The sequence below is a fragment of the Cyanistes caeruleus genome, chromosome 17 (assembly GCF_971803275.1).
Source record: "Cyanistes caeruleus chromosome 17, bCyaCae1.hap1.1, whole genome shotgun sequence".
Classification (NCBI taxonomy): domain Eukaryota; kingdom Metazoa; phylum Chordata; class Aves; order Passeriformes; family Paridae; genus Cyanistes; species Cyanistes caeruleus.
This window is the reverse complement of record NC_141717.1, coordinates 8,566,745-8,586,334: the sequence shown is the minus strand read 5'-3', so window position 1 is coordinate 8,586,334 and position 19,590 is coordinate 8,566,745. Positions and strand designations below refer to the sequence as shown.

At 42.8% G+C, this 19,590-nt stretch overlaps 1 protein-coding gene across 4 annotated transcripts in view; it reads right to left on the bottom strand.

The window, feature by feature from the left end:
* Positions 1-4,688: 4,688 nt before the first annotated feature.
* XYLT1 (xylosyltransferase 1) overlaps positions 4,689-19,590 on the bottom strand; it is a 176,826-nt gene continuing 161,924 nt past the window's right edge. For 2 of the 4 annotated variants that reach the window (XM_086854860.1, XM_086854858.1), the window contains one exon: positions 9,466-12,104. In XM_086854860.1, the coding sequence (XP_086710986.1) occupies positions 11,782-12,104 (323 nt within the window). In that variant the 3' untranslated portion in view covers positions 9,466-11,781. Of the gene's footprint in view, positions 12,105-19,590 lie in introns of all 4 variants that reach the window. The other 2 variants (XM_086854857.1, XM_086854859.1) reach the window with 2 other exon arrangements.

The window sequence follows — 19,590 nt, the reverse complement described above, 5'->3', positions numbered from 1 at the left end:
ATATTTCTTGGTTTGCTTTATGAAATCTTCAAGACCAGTCAAGTGTGGGGGAAAAAACAAAAAAGAGAGAATTTTTGCTTTTTGAGGCTGGATTAAGAGTGAGCTGGTACAAGCCATGTCATTTCACTGAGTGGATTCAGAGCATTACAGTCACACTCATGCTGATGCACTCTAAATAAGAACTACGCAGCTTGTGCTAACTCTTAATGCATTATTATAGTGATACCAATGTAACTGGTGTTAATTAATGAAAGGAATGGACAAATTACATCAGCACTTACCTATCCATGTGAAAGAGAGGGGCTGTGCTGCAGCTTGGAGTCAGCAAGTAGCCGAGTGCCCGAAGAGAGACTGGGGAATGTGAGGTGTTGATCCAGTGGACCTCGGGTTAAGGACTTACTGGATTTATGGAGAGAAGGACTAAATCTGACAAAAAGGCTCCTAAACTAGGAATTCTGGAAAGAAATGTATGCTTTTAAATGCATCTGGACACTGCATCTATTGTTTGGGGGTGTAAGGACTCTGTGGTGAGCAAGGCCCAGCTGCATCCTCCCTCTGTGATGGGCCACAGTGGTCCCTGGACTGGCCCTCCCCAGGGACACCTTCCTCCCCCATGGCTTGGCTGCTCCTGCTGTGGCCAGGCTGCTGGGAAGTAGCTCACAGCACTTTTTCTTTTTTACTTGAGGCAAAAAGTAATTTCTTCCTCTGAAGACCAGTGCTGGAGCCGTGCTCTGCTAATGAATGCAAACCATCAGTGAGCAGTAATGGAAAATCGGGGATGATGTGGCAGGCAGTGGCTTGCTTTCAAGGCATCAGAAAAGCCCTTTTAAATTTAAATTTAGCAAAGAATTTAAAGCACATATAGGCAGACTCTATTAGAAAGTGAAATATTTGATCTTGGCTATTAATCTGTTATAAGAATACTTTCATTTCCTTGCCATGTGTATCCAGTGATAGACTTTCATAAATGAGATCACATTAAAATGTACTTTATGTTTCTAGTCAAATCTCTTTTATTATTATGCAAGTCCTAGTTAGGAAAAAAAACCAAAACAATTACAGAAACAGACTAAGAAGAGCACATTATTTTAACTCATTTATACAAGTGAAATTCTGCTCCTCCTTGAAGGCTGTACATTGTGCACTACTAAACACCCTGGGAAGAGGTTGCTCCATTGCAGCCATGCTACCAGATTTGGGATAATTTATGGGCAGTGGAAATATAAACAGAGTCTGAAGCTCATGTGGTGTGGGGTACTGCTATGTGTATTTACATACAGATATTACATATGTCTTTTCATATTGAGTATATTAATATCAAAGTATTATATTCATATCAAAGTATTACATTTGGCCTCTGTCTTACTGAAATCAAATCTATTTTAAGGATGGTCCATAATTAATGTGAGCTGTCACTCCTGACACTCTGCACCTTGGGCAGACAAGTGTTTTAGGACATTTCCATGTGGCCAGGGAGGCTGGGAGGCTCCTCTGCCCCGCTGCTACCTGTGGACACGTGCAGGGATTGTGTCAGCCCAGCTGGGCCAGTGGCTGAGGGCTCTGCAGAGCTGCACTGCCTGCTCTGGTGGAGGCATTAATTCAGAGAAGAGACCACTGGCAGCCTGGAACCAGCACAGAGCATCATGATGGATGTTTTGGGGCGAGAAGGGAAAAGTGCTTTACATCTTATAACTCACTTTGGCTGATTAGGCACAAATGTCTGTTTTAAACCTTCAAATCTGGGCACCCAAACCGTGTCATAATCCTGCTGCTTTTCAGAGGTCTTTTCTCTTCTGTTCAAGCAGCCTGACAGAGACCCAGCAGGGGCCACAGCCTCTGCTGTCACGCTGCTGGAGCAGAAAGCTTTGCTTCCAGATTCAGCAATGCCGTGGATCCAAATGCTCCCCCAGGGTGGGGCAGCTGTGGTGTACAGTGCATGTGTCCAAGGCATCGTGCTTTAGCTGAAAAGTCCAATCTGGTCTCATCCAGAAGAGGGAACAGCTCGAGGCTTCAATCTGCAAAATGCAGGATACTTTTAGATCATGTTAGTACTATGAATAAATTAACCTGAAACTCCTTGCCCGTGAATTTAGGATCCTGGCATGACTCTGCTTTGCTTGAGAGTTGGCCAGAACAAGCTCATGCCTGGCAATTTACTCCAGGACATGAAATGTCTGAGCCTTGTCCCCCCCCAGTCCCTCAGCTCCAGGTCCAGCCCTTCCCTGTCTGGGATTCCCAGCTGGTGCCTCGGCTGTGCCCTAGCTCAGAGCCCTGCAGTCAGGGCATGGAGCAAACCACGCCAAAAGGTTGATTTGGCACCAGAATAGCCACAATCCTCTTTCCTGGAAGAATGAAAAATTGCCATCCGTGTCTGGATTTAACTTCAGTACAACCTCACGTGTCTCCTGTTTTTTAATCATTCATAGACAGTGAAGATTTACAGCTATTTGCATTTGTGAAACCTCAGATTACAAACAGCTTCTGATTTTTAGAAAATAGGTTACAGATTCTTTAGTAACAGATGAGGAACTGCCAAATTTCGAAATCCCCATTGTCAATGGGCAATTAAATATCTCGTTCCTGTTGCACTTGGTTTACTGTGCAGCTATTGGCAAACTGCTCTGCCCTAGGTCTTGTGTCATAGTGTGAATTAACCATGTTCTAGACTATAAATAATAATTGCAGTAAGACACCTGAGGCATGGCAGATGCAGGGATGTGTGATGGTGTTTCCAGCAGACAGAGGCACAGCCTTTCCTGCCAGTGTGACACTGTCTCAGACCACCCTCTCCACGGTGAACCTGGATTCCTGTGCTTACAGAGCAGACTCTCACTGAAGTCTACAAAGCAAATTAAACACTTGAGCACCTGGCAGCCTGATCTTGCCCACACCCCTTTTCTTTAAAGTAGTGGCCAATGACACATTTTGAGATAATTAAAACAAAGGTTGAGGGGTTTTTGTTTTAATATGCCATGACTATTAGCAGCTGGACTAGGAATAAACCAGCACAAAAGCAGAATACTTTTTATACCAGCTATAAATGAAACCATGCTTCAAATTTGGAAGCAGGATTTTTTTTTCCCTTTTTCCCTTCCACAGAAAATCTTTCCTTTGTGCCAAGACTTAAATATTAGTGCTGTGTTCCCTCCTCTGTTTAAACAGACCTCATTGCATCTAAGTGCCAAAAAAGTGGAATTCCTGAACAGCAGGTGAAAAGAAAACACAAGATCAAATGCAGCTCTGGCTGCCAAGAGAACCTGCAGCACGGCTTGGGGGTGCATCAAAAGTCATGCAGCTCCTGGTGTTGTCAAAGACTTCTGGAAGGTCGTCAAGCAGGTTTTTTTCAAGCATCCCACATCAAAAAGCTGTGCAGGTAGACAAACCTGCAATACATCATGAGGATGGTGCTAGAGATACAAATCATCCACTTTTAGGAGAATTTAACTTTTCCCCCATCACATCTATGGAAGCAGCTCCAAGAAATCAGTGCTCTGTGTGGAGACCAGGGTATGGAAATAAATGTAAGTGCTCACACTGGGTGCACATTAGGCAATGGCTGGTTTGGGTCCATAACCCAGCAGGGAACTGGGGAAGAAATGTGTCTTTCTGAGCTCATCCTTGCACTTAAGGCAAAGGACACATATTTTGCTGCTCTTGGAACCAGCCAGCCCTTGCATTAATTGGTATTTCTGCACCCAGCAGGACATCTGTAAGCCCATGACAGAGTCCTTTGGCTGATGCATCCTTTGGGGAGGCAGGGAGGAAACTGCTCCAGCACTTCTCGTGGTTCATGGCCTTCAGAAAACAGACTTCAGTTGAGCTCCTTGTTGATCCCCTCTGACCTTTGTTACCATTTCTTGTCATCACTGGAAAGGCAGGGAGGCTCTGGCAGACATCTGGGTTTGAAAACAGGAATTTGGACATTTCTTTGGGTCCCACCGTGCCAGCAGTGCTGGGAGCTCTGCAAGGTCACCCACCTTCCACCCCTGCACTGGGGGCAGCAGCCAGGTGAGGCTGCAGCACTGCCTGTGAGCCAGCTCTAACCAATGACAGACCCCCAAAAAGCACTCGTGAATGCTTCCTCCACAACTGCTACGGCTGAGAAATGACTGACCAGGCAGCAGCACTGGGATCACAGCTTGGGAGTGCTCAGGCCCATTTTTCCTCCTAAAAATCACCAAGCAGCAAAGCTCTTCCAATTAAGACACGCAGTGGTGGGGTTGAAAATAACACAAAATGCACAGGCTCCTAAAGACAGCCTTTTTTTTTTTTTTTTTTATTTTAAAACTCTGCATCTGAAAACACCGTATGACAGAAAGCATTATATACACTGCAGTGTTTTTGGTATAATACAGTATTTCATACATCCATTTCTTTTTCTGCAAAAAAATTTGCTTTGTCGGACAAACAACCAAACTCCCATTGACAAAGAATACAGCTAAGGCACATTGTTTCTGCTAAATGAAAGACAAAAGGGTGCAAAAACGGGTAGTGCAATAATTGCTGAAAATCACATTCTACTACAAGAAAAGCATTCTGACTTTGAACTTTGATTACCGGTCAATTTAAGACATTTCAATATCTCATAAAATACTCCTTTAAATAAATAGCAAAATATCTACATCTTTCAGTGTGTTCCATTTGATTTCCAATTATTTTTTTTTTTAAACTTTCCTGTATATACATGGTTTTCTTTTTTCTTATTCAATAGATTACAAAATATTTCTGTACAATTTTATGCATATTATGATCTATAACAAAATAGTTATTTCTTAAAACTATATTACCACCAGTCTTTGAAAATGACAGAATAGGAATAACTTATTATGGACTATGTTAGGCAATAGAAAAATCCAATCAAACCAAAACAGAACCAAAAGGACAAAGTCAGAAAAATAATTTCATTACATTGAATTATTATTTTAGTTTCACAAATCTTGTTTTATATGTAAACCCTTTTCAGTTGCCTTTGGGTTGTATCCACATCTGAATACCAACACAGGACAGGATTTGGGATTCCTAAAAGCACTGCAGCCTGCCGGGAATATTGGTGCTACCCACTGAAACATGACAGCTCTCATGGAGGAAAGTATCAAAGAAACCAAACATACACAAGCCTTAGCAGAAGTCATTGGTTTCTGCTGACTTTGACAACCTTTGAATGAAATTCCAAAAGCCAGATTTTCAAAAATGCATTTATGACTTAGACAAAACAACCACGGTCTAAATGTACTGTTAGATTCCCAACCAACACCCAAAATCTGGCCCTATGTGGTGATGTTCTTCAGATTTTAAGACCATACCATGAAGAGGATATTTCTTCTTCCAGCTACCAGTACAAATCTGAGAGGAATGCTACTACACCATGTTAAAATGAGTGAAATGACTCTACAATTTGTCTTGTGCATCTGAGAGCAGTCTGTCCTGTTGCAGTCGGAAGATAAATTAAAAGTTACTAAGTTTGTACTTTGTATGTAATTAAACCGAGTTCCTTATCTACAGTGACTTGCAAGAGACAGAGCTCATAATTTCCTAAGGTTTCTATGAATGTCTGAGACTTCCTTTTGCCCGAAGGGAAGGTCATTTTCTTTCCTTAAAGACTGCATTTGTAAGCAATTTCTATTGTATTTGTAAAGTGTAAGCTGACAGCAACACAACTGAGCTGTAACAGGAATCTCAAGGTGCCTTTTATTCATTCCACAACAAACAGAGAAAGTGAGCAAGACACAGACAACACCAAAGTTCCTAACAGAGTTTAAGGCCACATTTAGAAAGGATGGAAGTAAGGCTTTCTTTAAGGGGCAACACACTGGATGCCACAATGGGAACAGACACCAAGCGATCCAAAGCTGACAGGATTCATCCACAGAAAAGCTGAAACAACACCCTAGTTTTGGCCAGCAGGTCTGTGCCTTTTTTTGGATCTAAGCAGGAAAATGAAATGCCATAGACATCCTTCTCTGGAATATTCCCAGCAAACTGAAGGTGCTCCCCTAGCAGGAGTGCTATTGTCTCAGTCAAGGGTGTTAATTACAACAGAACCAAAGACAAGCCGAGTCATTACAATATACAAATGCAGCGCCATGAACCGCGCCTAGAATTGTCACTCTGGTATCAGAGGCACCTGTACAGTATCTTGCTGTTTATTTGGCAAGGTTACAAGTAATACTTCTAGGTTTTAACAAAGTAGAAAGAGAATTTGCATAGATTGTACATTCAGTTCAAGGAGATTTCTGGTACCTTTTTTTGTTGTTCTCAGGTAAACGTGTTTGCAGACACAGTGAGGTAGCAGCTGTGGTAGCACCCATGAGCAAAAGAAGGTAACCAAGGCAGAAGCAAAGAGCAGAGTGATCAACACACTACTGTTAGTAAGAAGGAACGGAATCAACATGGTACCTGCAGTGTCACATCACAAGGGTAACTGCTCCCAGTGCCACACCTAACTGAGACACCCTAGTGCTGCTGTGGTGGCTAGCACAGGCTATAAGGCCTTGTAGCATCAATTTTAAATGCTCTCAGCCCGATTATTCTTTCCCTTACTGTGATGATGGTGAAGATTTTGAAGGTCAACCTCTTCTACAATACACCTTTGAAGGGAATTATAAATCAGAGTGTTTGCTTGCCTTTGAAGATTCTGCAAGAAAATGTGCTATCCTAAAAATTCTTCCTTGCTGTCCTTAACCCCAATTCACATTTCTTTGGCTCCTCTGTGCCTGGCTGCAGCAGCAGCAGCAGCTGCCCTCAGGGCTCAGCAGCAGGTATTCCTGTTCTCAGGAATTCCTCCTGGGCCTCTGGAAGGGCAGTGCTCTGTCCTCTCTAACACTGCATCACTCCCTATCCTCTCTGTCAGCATCATCCCTGCAGCTGCCTTGGCAGAAGCCTGAGGGTTTGGTTTGGAAAGGCTTTTTACATGATATTGTCAATTGTCATTTAATATGGGCTTCAGTCCTACTAATCCTTAAGACTACACTGGAGGTCTTGAACGGTAGAAATAAAGACACATATGGGTCATTCTATTTTCACAACTGGACTGAAGCAAAGGCCAGTGGGAAAGGTCACCAACCATGTCCCACCAGGTCTGTCTTAGTCTGTTACTGAAATATCAAACCAAGTCTCCTCTTACATATATCAGATTCCCATGCCTGAAAATCAGGACAAGGTACCTGCTTTCACCAGCTCCTTCCTGTGTGCAAGCACTGAACTGACTGAAGGCTGCTCTGAAAAGCAAACTTTCCTCATTTGCAGGTGGGTTTCTGAAGAAGCCTAGGGGATTTAGCTCACTCAAGTATAAAACTTCCTGCTCTACGGAAAGTGCTGGAATTGGCTGAGGTTTCATGTGGCCAACTCCTGAAGCTTTGGGAGCTGGAAAGATGAGGAGGGCGTGCTAGCCAGCAGAAAGCTGGTCCTTATTGCTGGGCCACAAGAAACATCTGGATCTTGTTTATCTGGGAAGTCAAAGCTGAGATCTCAGGGCAACAATGGTTTTCAGCCTTGCTGTGCAGAAGGAGCCCAATTTGTTCAAAGGTTTGTTGCAACACAATTGTGTCAAACTTTTGCAAAGTTTCAGCATCTTCTTTACCCTTTCTGTCTCCCTTTGGTCAGGTTTACACTGTCCCTGTTCTGATTCACTGACTTCACTACTGTGCTCACTATAACCATGGCTAAGAGCGATGGAGGCTTCATTAGGATGGCAATTAGTGCTGCAGGAGATGGAGGGAAAGTGAATGCACATTAGTTGGTACTTTTGAAGGTGCTGCAGGATCACTGTTAATACACCATTAAACAACTGTACAGGCATTGTGCACTGAAGCCAGTACCCAGGAAAGTCAATTTGTAACACAAGAATGCACATTCCTGTATCTCTAGGCTTAGCAGTAATGAAGGCTTAACAACAGAGATACAGAGGGACTTTTTTGTATAACACTTGCTATCAGAAGGAATTGTTAAAATTCTCTGCTTGCTGAGAGCCCAAAAAATGAAGACATAATTTCAATTCTAAAAAAAAACACCCTTGAATATCAGAAAATGAAAATGCAAATATTACTACTCAGTGTCCAAATGTCATCAAAGAAAGAATTGGACAAATCTGAAAATAAACTGTCATTTGAGCTATTTCATTTAGCCTTGGGGTTTAACATTATCATATAAACAGGTTTGCATAATGCTGTGACTGACTTTGGACATAATTCATTAAATCATGTATGTAGATGTTCTGCATTTTGCCACATTCCCTTTCTATGTAATACTGATTGATCACAGGAGTGTTACATGGCTGTCATGCAGAATGGACAGGGAATTTAAACAAGCAAAGCATTACACACAGAGAATAAATGTGTGCATATGGAAATATAAACAGCTCCCATTGAAAGGAATTTTGATCAAGCCAGGTTTCAGCTGGGATCCAGTTCAGCAAGGACTGGCCAGTGTGACTGGAAAAGAACACCTGCACATTCAGATGAAGATGCACAACTCTCATATTTTGTACCAAATGTGGGTCCCTGCTCTGAACTCTCCTTTTCACCAAATGTAAGATCTGTGAAGTTATTCTCTTCTGACCATGGAAAATGTTCATCACAGGCTCCCAGTGCTGCCATTTCAAAGCAGAGAAGCCACAGTGCAGGACTGAGCTGATCTTAGCAGCATCACCCCGGAGCCAGCTCTGACGCCTGATGCAGAATCTGGCTTTACATGTCTTTTAGTCACAACTACTGGACTTTGTAACTCAGACACAGAGTCCCATATATATATTTTGGATCCATTTCTGCATGATAACAGCTATCACAGAAGTGGCTTTTTAGGTCCAAAACAACATTACCCCAGAAGATGTTCCAAACAAGGCAGCTTATCCTTTGATGACTTCAAACAGACAGCGTTTACCCCTAGCAAACTGTCACACCTTTTATGTATGCAGGACTTGACTCTGGAGTCCTCACTCAGCACTAGCACTCTGGAAGTTTTGCCTAAGGAAGGACTGCAGGATCAACCCCTTCAGCTCTGCATCCTATATTTTAACAGCAGCACTGGGATTTCCAGCTTGCTACAAAACTTCACTGTTTAAATGCTTCTTGCTTTTCAGAAAATAATCCCATATAAATTTACTTTGAGATATTTTAAACCTAGCATATAATGCAAATTGATATATCAGCAACCATCTGTTTTCTTTCCCTTTTTTGTACTAAAACAAAATAATTTGCACCTTACATTTAAATGATGAAAGTGGCAGCTTTTTTCCTAACCGCAGAAGACGCGATTGTTGTCACCTTCTGCTTGGTCTAGTTAATGAAAACTTACCAAAAAAGCACTTAAAAACATTCCTGCTTAAGAATAAAAACAAGTATCAAATTTAAAAACTAAGTTATCTGCATGCGTGTGCGTGGGTGCATCCCTACACGTGTGCTTATGTGCAAGACAGACTGAAGATTCTGTGACTACCTCAGGAGTCTTACTGAGAACAAGCACTTGTTAACTGGGCTTGTTAATGAATTTTATTGTGTGCCCTAAATAAGACGTTCTTCATTTAATCTGCAGGGCTTGGACCGTGCAGTCGCCATTGCATCAGTGCCACTAAAGCCCTGGATTTCACAGTGAGGATTGGAAGTCCCCAGAAAAGATGAACTTCACAAAGGAATGTTACATTAAAAACAAGCACTGTTAAAACCTCCTACTGAACAAGTAATAACACTGTGATTCTGTTACGTAAACCTGTTGGCAACCCTGGTTTCACACACGCTTGCTTCCAGAGCCGGTTGAAAAGCTGGAACATCATCTTGTCTGGAATATTCCAACCAGCTCTCATTGCTACAAACTTCCCTAAAGCTACTGCTCACGACTGACAAAATCAAGAAAATCAAAAAAAAGAAAGGGAGGTGTGAGGGGAGGAAGGCCTTTTCTTAATAAAGGCAGCTTCAGTTAGTAAAATAACATAATCTTCAAGCTGCAAAAGCAGCACCTACTAATTAGTCATTGACTAAAACATAAATAATAAATACCTAAATTGTTCCTTCTATGCATCCATTTTTGTGCCAGATAAAGATTTCAATGCTCTGCCTTAATGCCAGCACAGCTGACACCACAATTTCAAGTCCAAAGCAAACTGAAGTAGCTTTAAACCAAGAGATACTACAAGCCACGGGGATCTGTGTGTTACAGTCCTACTGCAAGTGTTGTTTAAAAGAGAATTCAACCTTCCTGTGAGATTACAGATTGATCTAGGGGTCTGTTTCCCTCCTGATGTGGACACTTAACTCTCAGCAGAAAGTTATGCATGCACACAGAAGGGTGAACAGATACCTTCCTTTATTACAGCAACAGGACTTCTTTCCTAATTAACCCAATCGCTTTTAATGGTCTTTTTTTGGTTCTGTTGCTGACTAGGGATTAACACAGCAACAACAACAACAAAGTCTATGTTTTCACTAATGTAAAATACATTAGCTGGAGATGAATTTGTATATAAAACCTATATTTTAAAAAGTGCTTGGAATGTAAATTAATTTTTCCATACTGTAGAAAATGCAGGTTGAAATGATGCAAAATATGTCTTTTTAAATCAGGATGCAGCCTGCTAGGAATTCTGAAGACAGGCAAGGGTAGATTGTTGACAGAACAAAGTAAAAGCACAGAGAAACATGCCACTGTTCTCCTTCCCCTGGCTTTGGGCAGCAACCCACATCCTGCACAGCCTTCCAGATGCCCTGGCAAAGCCTGGAAGGATCCTTCTTTAGGTAGATATGGAGATCTGAGACCAAGAGAGGGAATTAGTGTTAAGCCACTACTCAAATTAGGGAAGAAACCTGTTGTTGCAGATTTATGTCCCAATTTTACTATTTGACTGGTTTACAACTCCGCTGCCTGAGAAAAACTCAGCTCAGCTCATGAACAAAGAGTGTGAGCAGACACATCACAACCCACCCCAGCCCACATATACACACCTGCTCTACCAGCAGCCTGGGAAAATACTCAGGTACTGGTGGCTTCCAAAAATACCTGCAGATTTGAAGGGGCTGAAATTCAAGAAACTTCTTTGTTCTTTAATAAATACTCGTAGTACACTGACCCTGAACCCGACTGCATGAGACATAAAAGACTACTATAGCAAAACACTGGTTTCATTTAGAGCTTATCACGAAATTAGTCAAAAAAAACCTCTGAAAGTAATCTGAAAATTTCTGCTTTTGCTCGTTTTCTCTAACTAGGATAACAGACATCAGCTGTGTCCAGAATAACTGTGTTATTAGAAACCAGAGTGAGGCTGTACCATCATTACTTCACATTCTCTGAGGTCATGTGGTCATACAGGCTCCAGCCTGCAGGAACCAGCCTCCCCAGGAAGTGCAAGTAGAAGGGAATTTTGCTGTGATTTATTCATTGTAGCAAAATAACAAAAGCCTATGAAACAGCACAGGTACGGACAAATTTATTTTAAGAAAAACCCTTTAGCAGCTGCCCCTTCAGTGCCCTCTCCATGGCTTGGTGGTGCTGTTGGCAAGCCCACAGGATGGTGGGTGCAGTGGCACCTGGGATGGACGGGTCCCGTGGGACAGCGCAGGCTGCGGGATGGGGCAAGCAGCTCCCAGCACAGCTGATGGAGAGGGCAGTGCCAAAGGCCTTGTCAGAACTTCAGAACTTTTTGTTTTGTTTTTTTAAAATTAATTCTATTGCAATAAGTAACAAAAAAAACGTAACTTTCCCTTAGATTTCTGAAACCTGGTGTGAGATTCACAGAGAAGCAAGGTTCAATTCCCTTTTAAAAACCTATGCCGGGGCAGAGCGCAGCGGGTGCTACCTCAGGCGGCCGTCGGGTTTGACGGGGCCCAGCTCGGACTTGGGGTCGGGGCTCAGGGAGCTCCAGGCGGTCTGGGCACAGCCCTGCAGGACGGGGCAGGCCGTGGCTCCCACGCTGCAGATGTCCACGGCCGACCAGAGGCTGCTGACCAGAGAGTCCACCCAGGCGTCCAGGCGGGCGCCCACGAGCCCCGCGTTGCGCTTGGCCTGGTCGGCGCGGGCGGCGCTGATGGGGATGTTGAGCACGGGGTTCAGGCCCTGGAAGCTCTGCTCCATGTACGCGTTCTTCGGAGGCCCGCTGTGAAACTTGATGGCTTCCTCTGGAAAAGGCAGAAGCAAATCCCAAAGTTAGTGTGTTAGAAAAGCCACCACTAAGGATCTAAGGGTAAACAAAAAGACCAAGGTTTAGGGGTGAGCTGTAGCCCGTGTCCCACACATTGCATCCCAGGGGCTGTGCTCAGCTTTGGCTCTCCTCGTGCTCAGCGCTACGGATTCTGTTCACTGTGATTCTTATCTGCTGCCTTAGCAGGCAAAGCTCTGACTCTGAAAATAGAGTCACCCTTATTATCAACACGTACAACCAGCACCCCCAGAGCTGCAGGACATCCAGGACTGGCTGGATGAAATAAGGAAACAGTTCAAGGACACCTGGTGGGAGAAGTCTGCCAACCCCTGTCAGACATCCAAGTGCTATCATTGATTTGTCTGGGAGAAAGAGCCAAGATCTCAGCCTGTTTTGTTGTGGGCTTTTTTTCCCTAAACAGATGAACCTTGCCCTGATGTGGAAAAGCCACAACATTTGTTAGCTCTATCTGCCTATAGAACCCTGATGGTGCCATTTGTGGCACTAAAAGGACAACACCACGGTCTTGGACAGACCAGACCCATAATGAAACACCTGTAGCCCCAACATGATTCCTGGAAGTGTCCCAGTCTCACTGGGAAGTTTTCTCTCATGACAGCTATATTTTCAAGCTCTTGTGCTGAACAGTAAATCACAACCATTCCCTAATGGCACTTTGCATTGTGGTTGCTTTCCTTACCTTTATATCTCAGCAAAATACAGTACAATCCCTCAAATTTGCAATATTGCAGTAAAAACCAGTATCAGGCTGTGACAATCCTTTCACAAACCTAAACTGGACACTGTGGGTCAGGCTGCCCCTGTCAAAGGCCAGATGACTTCTGAGAGTCTGAGTGCACCAGGCTGCTGCTTACAAAATCAGGACGGGACCCTCCAGAAATGTTCACCGAGTGCCTCTCGGGAGCAAATTTCCAACCATTTCTTTCCGCTCTCAGCTGCCTTCCCCAGCATCCTCACTCTGGCAGCACAGAGGATATGTTTAGCTCTGCCAACAGACACACTGTCTAGAACAGAAAATGGGCCCATTCAGGCTGCTCCAGGCGAGGAAAGCCACCGCGCTCCGCGAGCGTCAGAGGCCAGGAATTACATATTCACAGCTACAATTCCTTCCACATGTCCTCGCTGCTTGTGCTGCAGCCTGACACTGAGTCCTTTCTTCCATGCAGAGGACAGTATCTCAGGTGCTGGAAATAAATCCATGTATTTATTTAGAGGGAAAAAGAGAAGCTTAATTGGAGCTTTTCTGTTAAATTTGCAAAGTCTTTAACATCAAATGCTGTGCAAGTCTTTTACTTCAAACCCCCAATTAAAGTGGTTCAGCAGATGCCCATCACCATTATACATCATTTAACTGTTCCTGCATTTATTTAAACCCCTCTTTTTATTTTAAATGCTAGATACCCACAGTTGGGTGTTTGCAAACAACCCACAATAACCTGTAGTCAAAATGAGTTCAATCTGTGCACATGTGTAAGGAACGTGCTCTGCCAGAGCACTGCAGTTTAAAAAACAGAACAAATACACTATTAAATTTCCTCCTTTGGAAGCAATTAAATATGGAAGACTGTTTGTCAACATATTAATTAAATAGAAACATTCTGAGTAAAAATTCTCAAATAAATAAAAGTTGGCATTACTAGCAGGATCATCTGATTGAAACAGGCAATTCAGGGAGCTTTTTGAATCAAAGCCTGTTGCGCATGTGTTCGGTGCGTGGAACAAGAGAGATCTTTATTCAGACAAGAAACAGGATGAAATGGAACTTGCTGTTCTCTCTGGCTCAGCCTCATATGTGTCCCAGGCCTCAGCACTTGCTGGACTATCAGGACTGGAAAGGATGTAACCTGCAGGACCTGCAGGACTCGGGCAAAGCAGCAGAGATTGTGTTAAGGGTGCTGCTGCCCACAGTGCAAGGTGCTGCTCCACTCCAGACACAGGGAGAGCTCTGAGCTGGTACTCGTGGGGACTGCCTGCCCCACAGCACAGCAGCACCCCAAGCAAATAACCCCAAACTTGGTTATTTTTGACCCCTATTTTTATTTGCTCTTCACTCTCATGGCAGCACATCCTAGAAAGGAGAAGCTGGGTAACAGAACCTGAGTGCAGAGTCACATGTACACATCAACAGGAAATGCTGGGGACTGGACCCAGAACCCTCTCCTGGAGCCTGAAGTGTTTGTTACACAGTTCATAGTGCAAAGCAGGGAGGATGCTGCTCATCCAGGCAGTGGCAGATGGGCTGCTCCTCTTTGCATTAAAGCAAAAATGACAGAGAATCATGACTCCATAATTTACTGAGCTGGTAGAGAAGAGAGACAGGGAGGCTCCCAAGCCCTGATATGCTGTAAAAAGAGGAGGCTGGAGCTACTTGGTGTGCTCTTGAAGCACTGACACTTCAGTCAAGTGTCATGAGGAAGAGCAGGAGCTCTGAGAAAAAATAATGAAGAATGTATGGCTTGCATCTAAATGTTTAGACACTTAAATCTGTATGGTTAGCACAAACAACTCAAAATTAGCTGAATTGCAGACATTAAGCCAGACTTTTTTTCCCAGCCCTTTGACTTCAGGAGGATGTGTATCAATGCAAAATATATTCCTCTGACTCGAAAACATAACTTTTAAAAACTTGGTTATTTTTGACCCCTATTTTTATTTGCTCTTCACTCCCATATGAAGACACATTTCTCATTTGACTCTTCTTGGTCTAACTTCTTTGGGTTAAACACACAGACTATAGCCAGCCACACAGGCTGAGATTTCATCATTTTTGTGTGGGTTTGTTCATAATTTTGCAGAAAAAGCAAATTAGTTTAGACAGAGAGTGGGCTAAGGAATGAAAAATGTGGTTACCTTGGTACACATTAAGGCGCTAGACCTGTGGGTTTTTTAAGCAACACAGAACATACAGCTTTATTTCTTTACTTGAATTGTGTTAAAACCCTCTGGCAAAGAGGTAATTTTTTATTGACATTTTGTTTGTTTTCTCTTGCAGCAAACAAGACAGTGCTGCATTTGCTCATTGTGGAGCTAATCGACTCCTTGTCAGCTGGATCTGAACTAAATTTCAAAGCAAATCCCTGTCTTCAGGGTTTTTCTCGGAATGCTGATTCCAGGGCACGTCTGCTCTTCTGCAGTCATGCGCCTGCCTGCTGCTATTACTGTGTTTATCAAGAACATGTCATGTTACCTCTGGTTAATTTAAAGAAATCACAGCAGTTCTGACACAAGTTGCCACCCACTTTATAATCCGTATAGATGCAATTAGAATTGATTGAACCACTGCAAACAACCAAGGGCAAAACAAAGGTTTCCCAGTATCTGCTAATTGAGATGATCTATAAATATGGATTAGGTCAAAAGGCCGTTGAGGTGCCTGCTAATGCTGACAGCCCTTGGAAGGGGTGGCTGCAGTTTGGGGGCACAGGGACCAGGCACTGGTATTTCAGGCTCCATGGGAGCAGCAAAGATCAGCAGCCTCATGTCCAGGACATGCCATCAAGCTGGGAACAGAGTGGGAAAGGTCTCTCTTAAAGCAAAAAAGGAGGTTGCTCTTTCTCACTTCTCTCCTTGCTTGAAGGAGGAAGAGCTTTTAATGTATTCATTTATTTACAATCCATGGTTTACTATCATCTTGAGGTTTTGGGGCTTTTTCTGCCCCAGAAGTGAACCTGCTAGTGGCTTACAATAACCTGTTTGGCTTTAATGGAACAGGTACTATCCATTAAATGGATGACAACTCATTATCAGCACTCCAGCTGGGAGAGCACTGGGGAAACTTTGCTGTGAATATAAACTCAAATTTAAAAATGAAATTGCTTCGGCTTCTTCTCTTCCCCTCACTGTGACCCTGGGAGTCAATCTTGGCCTTTAAAGAGCAGGGAAGGGGGGAAAGTGGGATGATGGGGATGCAGATTCAACCTCTACTGACTTTGCTGTTTTCTTAGGACTTGAAGTCTGCTGGGTAGCTTGGATTACAGTGTGTGAGCTGCTGGCTAATGCTCTGAATGATACCTGTTGGTTCTGCCTCTGCAGTCCCTTCACAGGGGAGCAGGACATCTGGCCTCGAGTCTCTGAGTTCTCAAATTTCAGTTGCCTAAAGCTGCCAGCAGAAGTCCCCCATTCCTGTGTGATCTGCCAGTGTTCTTACACGGTTCTGCTCCCTGTTTTGTCTTCTCCACATCCCATTCCCCCTTTGCCTTGACACAATTATTCCTAGAGCATCCTGCTGGTCCTTGGCAGCCCTCCTGTGTCTTTACAACAAGCATGGAGCACTTGGCTTTGACACACTCAACCATATGGTGAGAACCTCAAAACTGTTGTTTAGAAGAATAAATGGGAATCTGTCTGTGGAGGATGTAGAGGGAAGGAGACTCTGGTGGAGAAAGTGAACCTGATTTCTCCAAATGATTCATCACAAATGCATCTAATTTTCTTTTCTTTTTTACTTTCTCCAACCAGGCAAATACTTGCAGGCACTCCTGAGCTCTGCTGAAGGCAGAGCTGATCAGTGACACAACTCAAAGCAGAGAAAATAGACACAGATTTGGATGACTGGAGGGGGGAAAGGAGCAGGAAGGAATAAATAACATTAGATTATAGACTCTCCACTGAAATAGCTTAGGGAGACATATTTCCAGTGGAAATACCCCAAACAGTATCCTCAGAAATTCCATGTAAGATCTGATCTCTCACAGATTCAGGTTTTGAAAAGGTCAATGAATCTGTGTTTTAAAACAATTAACATTCTATCAGTTACATCTGGACACAGCATCAAAGAAAACACTCTCAATTTCCCTTTAAGGTTTTGCTTGCATGCACAGAATTTGGGCCAAAATTAATAAATAAATGGAAATAGAAAAATGAATAAACGAGTGGCATATGCTGTTTTTATAAACTGCTAAACAGAACATCTTTGCTGGCAGCTGTCCCATGATTATTTTTTTATTTTGAATGCAATTATGAATTCTGAGAGTCATGATACAGGAATGAACATGTTTTACTTTGATTATTCAAAAGAAGAGCCGGTGGCTCCCTTCATGATGCTGGGAAACCAAAACAACTTTTCCTTGTTGTGCTCTGGGCTGAAGTGATGTGTAGATAAGCAATGATTTAGGAAATACAGGGATTGTTGTCATGCCCATGTTCTCAGGATACAAGATGTTAGTGGCTGCTGCCAGTTTTGTGCAAATGCTTTTTAGCATGGCAAAAGCAGATTGCTCACAAGATCATGGAGAGATTTTTACGTCTGTAACTTTGTGGACTCTTCTATATCTGGAGTGGATGAGACAGAGGGGGCAGAATCATTATTGAGGAAATGACATGCAAAGTGCTATGAAATCTATCAGTCCAGGGCAATCTTTCTGACAAGAGCTGGTTTTTTATCAGGGCAGGGGAGGGCAGGGGCTGCTGGTGGTGGTGAGGGAGGATGGTTGGAAAAAGGCAAATTTAAAAAAAATCCCAATAAAACATTTCCCCTCTTCAACTGACAGCCCCTGGCTAAGTATAATGTCTTTTAGTTTTATTTTTAATGTTAAGACTAACATTCATTTTAGAAGATTTTTGGCAGTTTTTGCATTTTTTACAGTAACAAACATTGTTCTTTTAGAAGTTCTAATTCTTCTGTCATACTCTCAATATGACTTTATCTGGCAGAGAAAAACGTATTTAAAGAATAAAGTGGTGACAAACTGACAAAAAGCTGGAAATCAAAGGTAAATGATGTCTGCCTGCACAGAGCACAACAGTGTCATTGAGACAGAAAGCCTTAAAAAAACAAACAGGAATTTGCATTGTAAATACAATTCTAACTACAGAGCAGTGCTACTGCCTGCCCCTGTAATTAACTTTCTTCTCTACCTCCATGCCTCAGTCATCTACAGATTACACACCACATCATCAGTAGCAAATCACTCCTGAGACTTTCTTCCTAGACAATATTGTTCCCAAGCTTTATATTTCATTCCTGTAGTAGATTCTAGTTAACATATGAATGAACAGGCTTTTAAACAAAAAATATGAGCCCAGTGTATCAATGGGCAATACAGGGTAACTACACAATTTCAGTGGAATTATTCCCCATTCAGACTTTGGACCAAGGGGAGTTTTGCCTTTACACCATAAAGTGTGAGTTTATTTTTGAAGTCTGACACATGGCTACCTGTCCATGGGGCTCTCACATTGTAGGGAAAAGCAGCAAGGGGGGTTGCTGGCTACATGCCACGTTTTCCATCCAATTTATGCCTTGAATGTTAAATTACCAAAGAACATGGAATTCATTAATTGCCAGCAGACAAGTTGGTGGCAGCTGGCACTCAGAAGCAGGCTGCCTCAAACTTTGAAAATGCATCCCTTCTACACATGGTGTCTGTTCACAATTTATCATTGCCTATTAGCTGTTAACAGCAGTGGGTTGGAGGTGGTTTAGGTTCTGCTTAAGAAACGATGCCACCAAATGTTAGCAGCAGAAATCAGTAAGTTCACTCTTGTGCTGGAAATGTGTGGAATCAAACTCCTGTTGAGTGAGATAAGGGCTGCATTAGCTCTCAGCAGTTGTCTGCTGCTGTTTGCATTACAGAAGCAGCACGTTATGCTGGAAGGTAAATGCCTGACTCAGTTTATTTGCTGCCTTGTCAGGAAGAAGAACTTCTGAAAACTTAATAGGATCATTCATGTATCTAGGAAATTTAAGATGTCTAAAGTTATGAATATTAATACTGGGCAGATGGAAGTACTTGAGCACTTTAAGAAGAATGGTAAAGATATTCAGAGCAACAAGCTTGTTTTGATCTTACTGAATAAAAAACCAGGTGTGGCTGTAAAATGTTCCCTCTTCTCCCAGCACACTTGTCTGCAGACCCAAGCACTTGGATGATGCCTGTGCCATGCAAACATGGGAGCCTGCAGAGCCTGGCAGCCCCAGAATGGCCTCTGTGTCTGGATGGCTCAGGGCTGCTGTGGGCAAGCAAGAAAAGAGTTTCCTTCTAAAAACTGTCAGTGTGGGTCTGGTCCCAGGACTGTATTTGCAGATATTTCTGTAACACAGCTGCTTGGCAAGTACTGAGCAGGTTTTGGCAGGTATCAGGCAGAAGCGAATGCCTGGACCTGACAATATGTGAGGTGAGCTCTGGCCTAGGGTAATTTTGTCTAATCCAGCATTTTGTATATTAATGCTTTTATTGTTCAACACACAGGCTTTGTCAAGAAAACAGTTTAAACACATGTAAGTCTCTAAGAGGAAACATGAATGAAAAGCAGCACAGAAAGGTCAATTTTTCTTTCAATTTCTAAATGATGGCTTTTACAATAGCAGTTAGATTACTGAGTCTGAAGTTCTCTTGGATTCTGAACTGTGCATAATTTAAAGATACAAACAGTCTTTTGTTCAAAGTGGCTGTGTTTTACTGAGTGGATACAGACATTTCCATTTGTCTTAGTGCAAAATT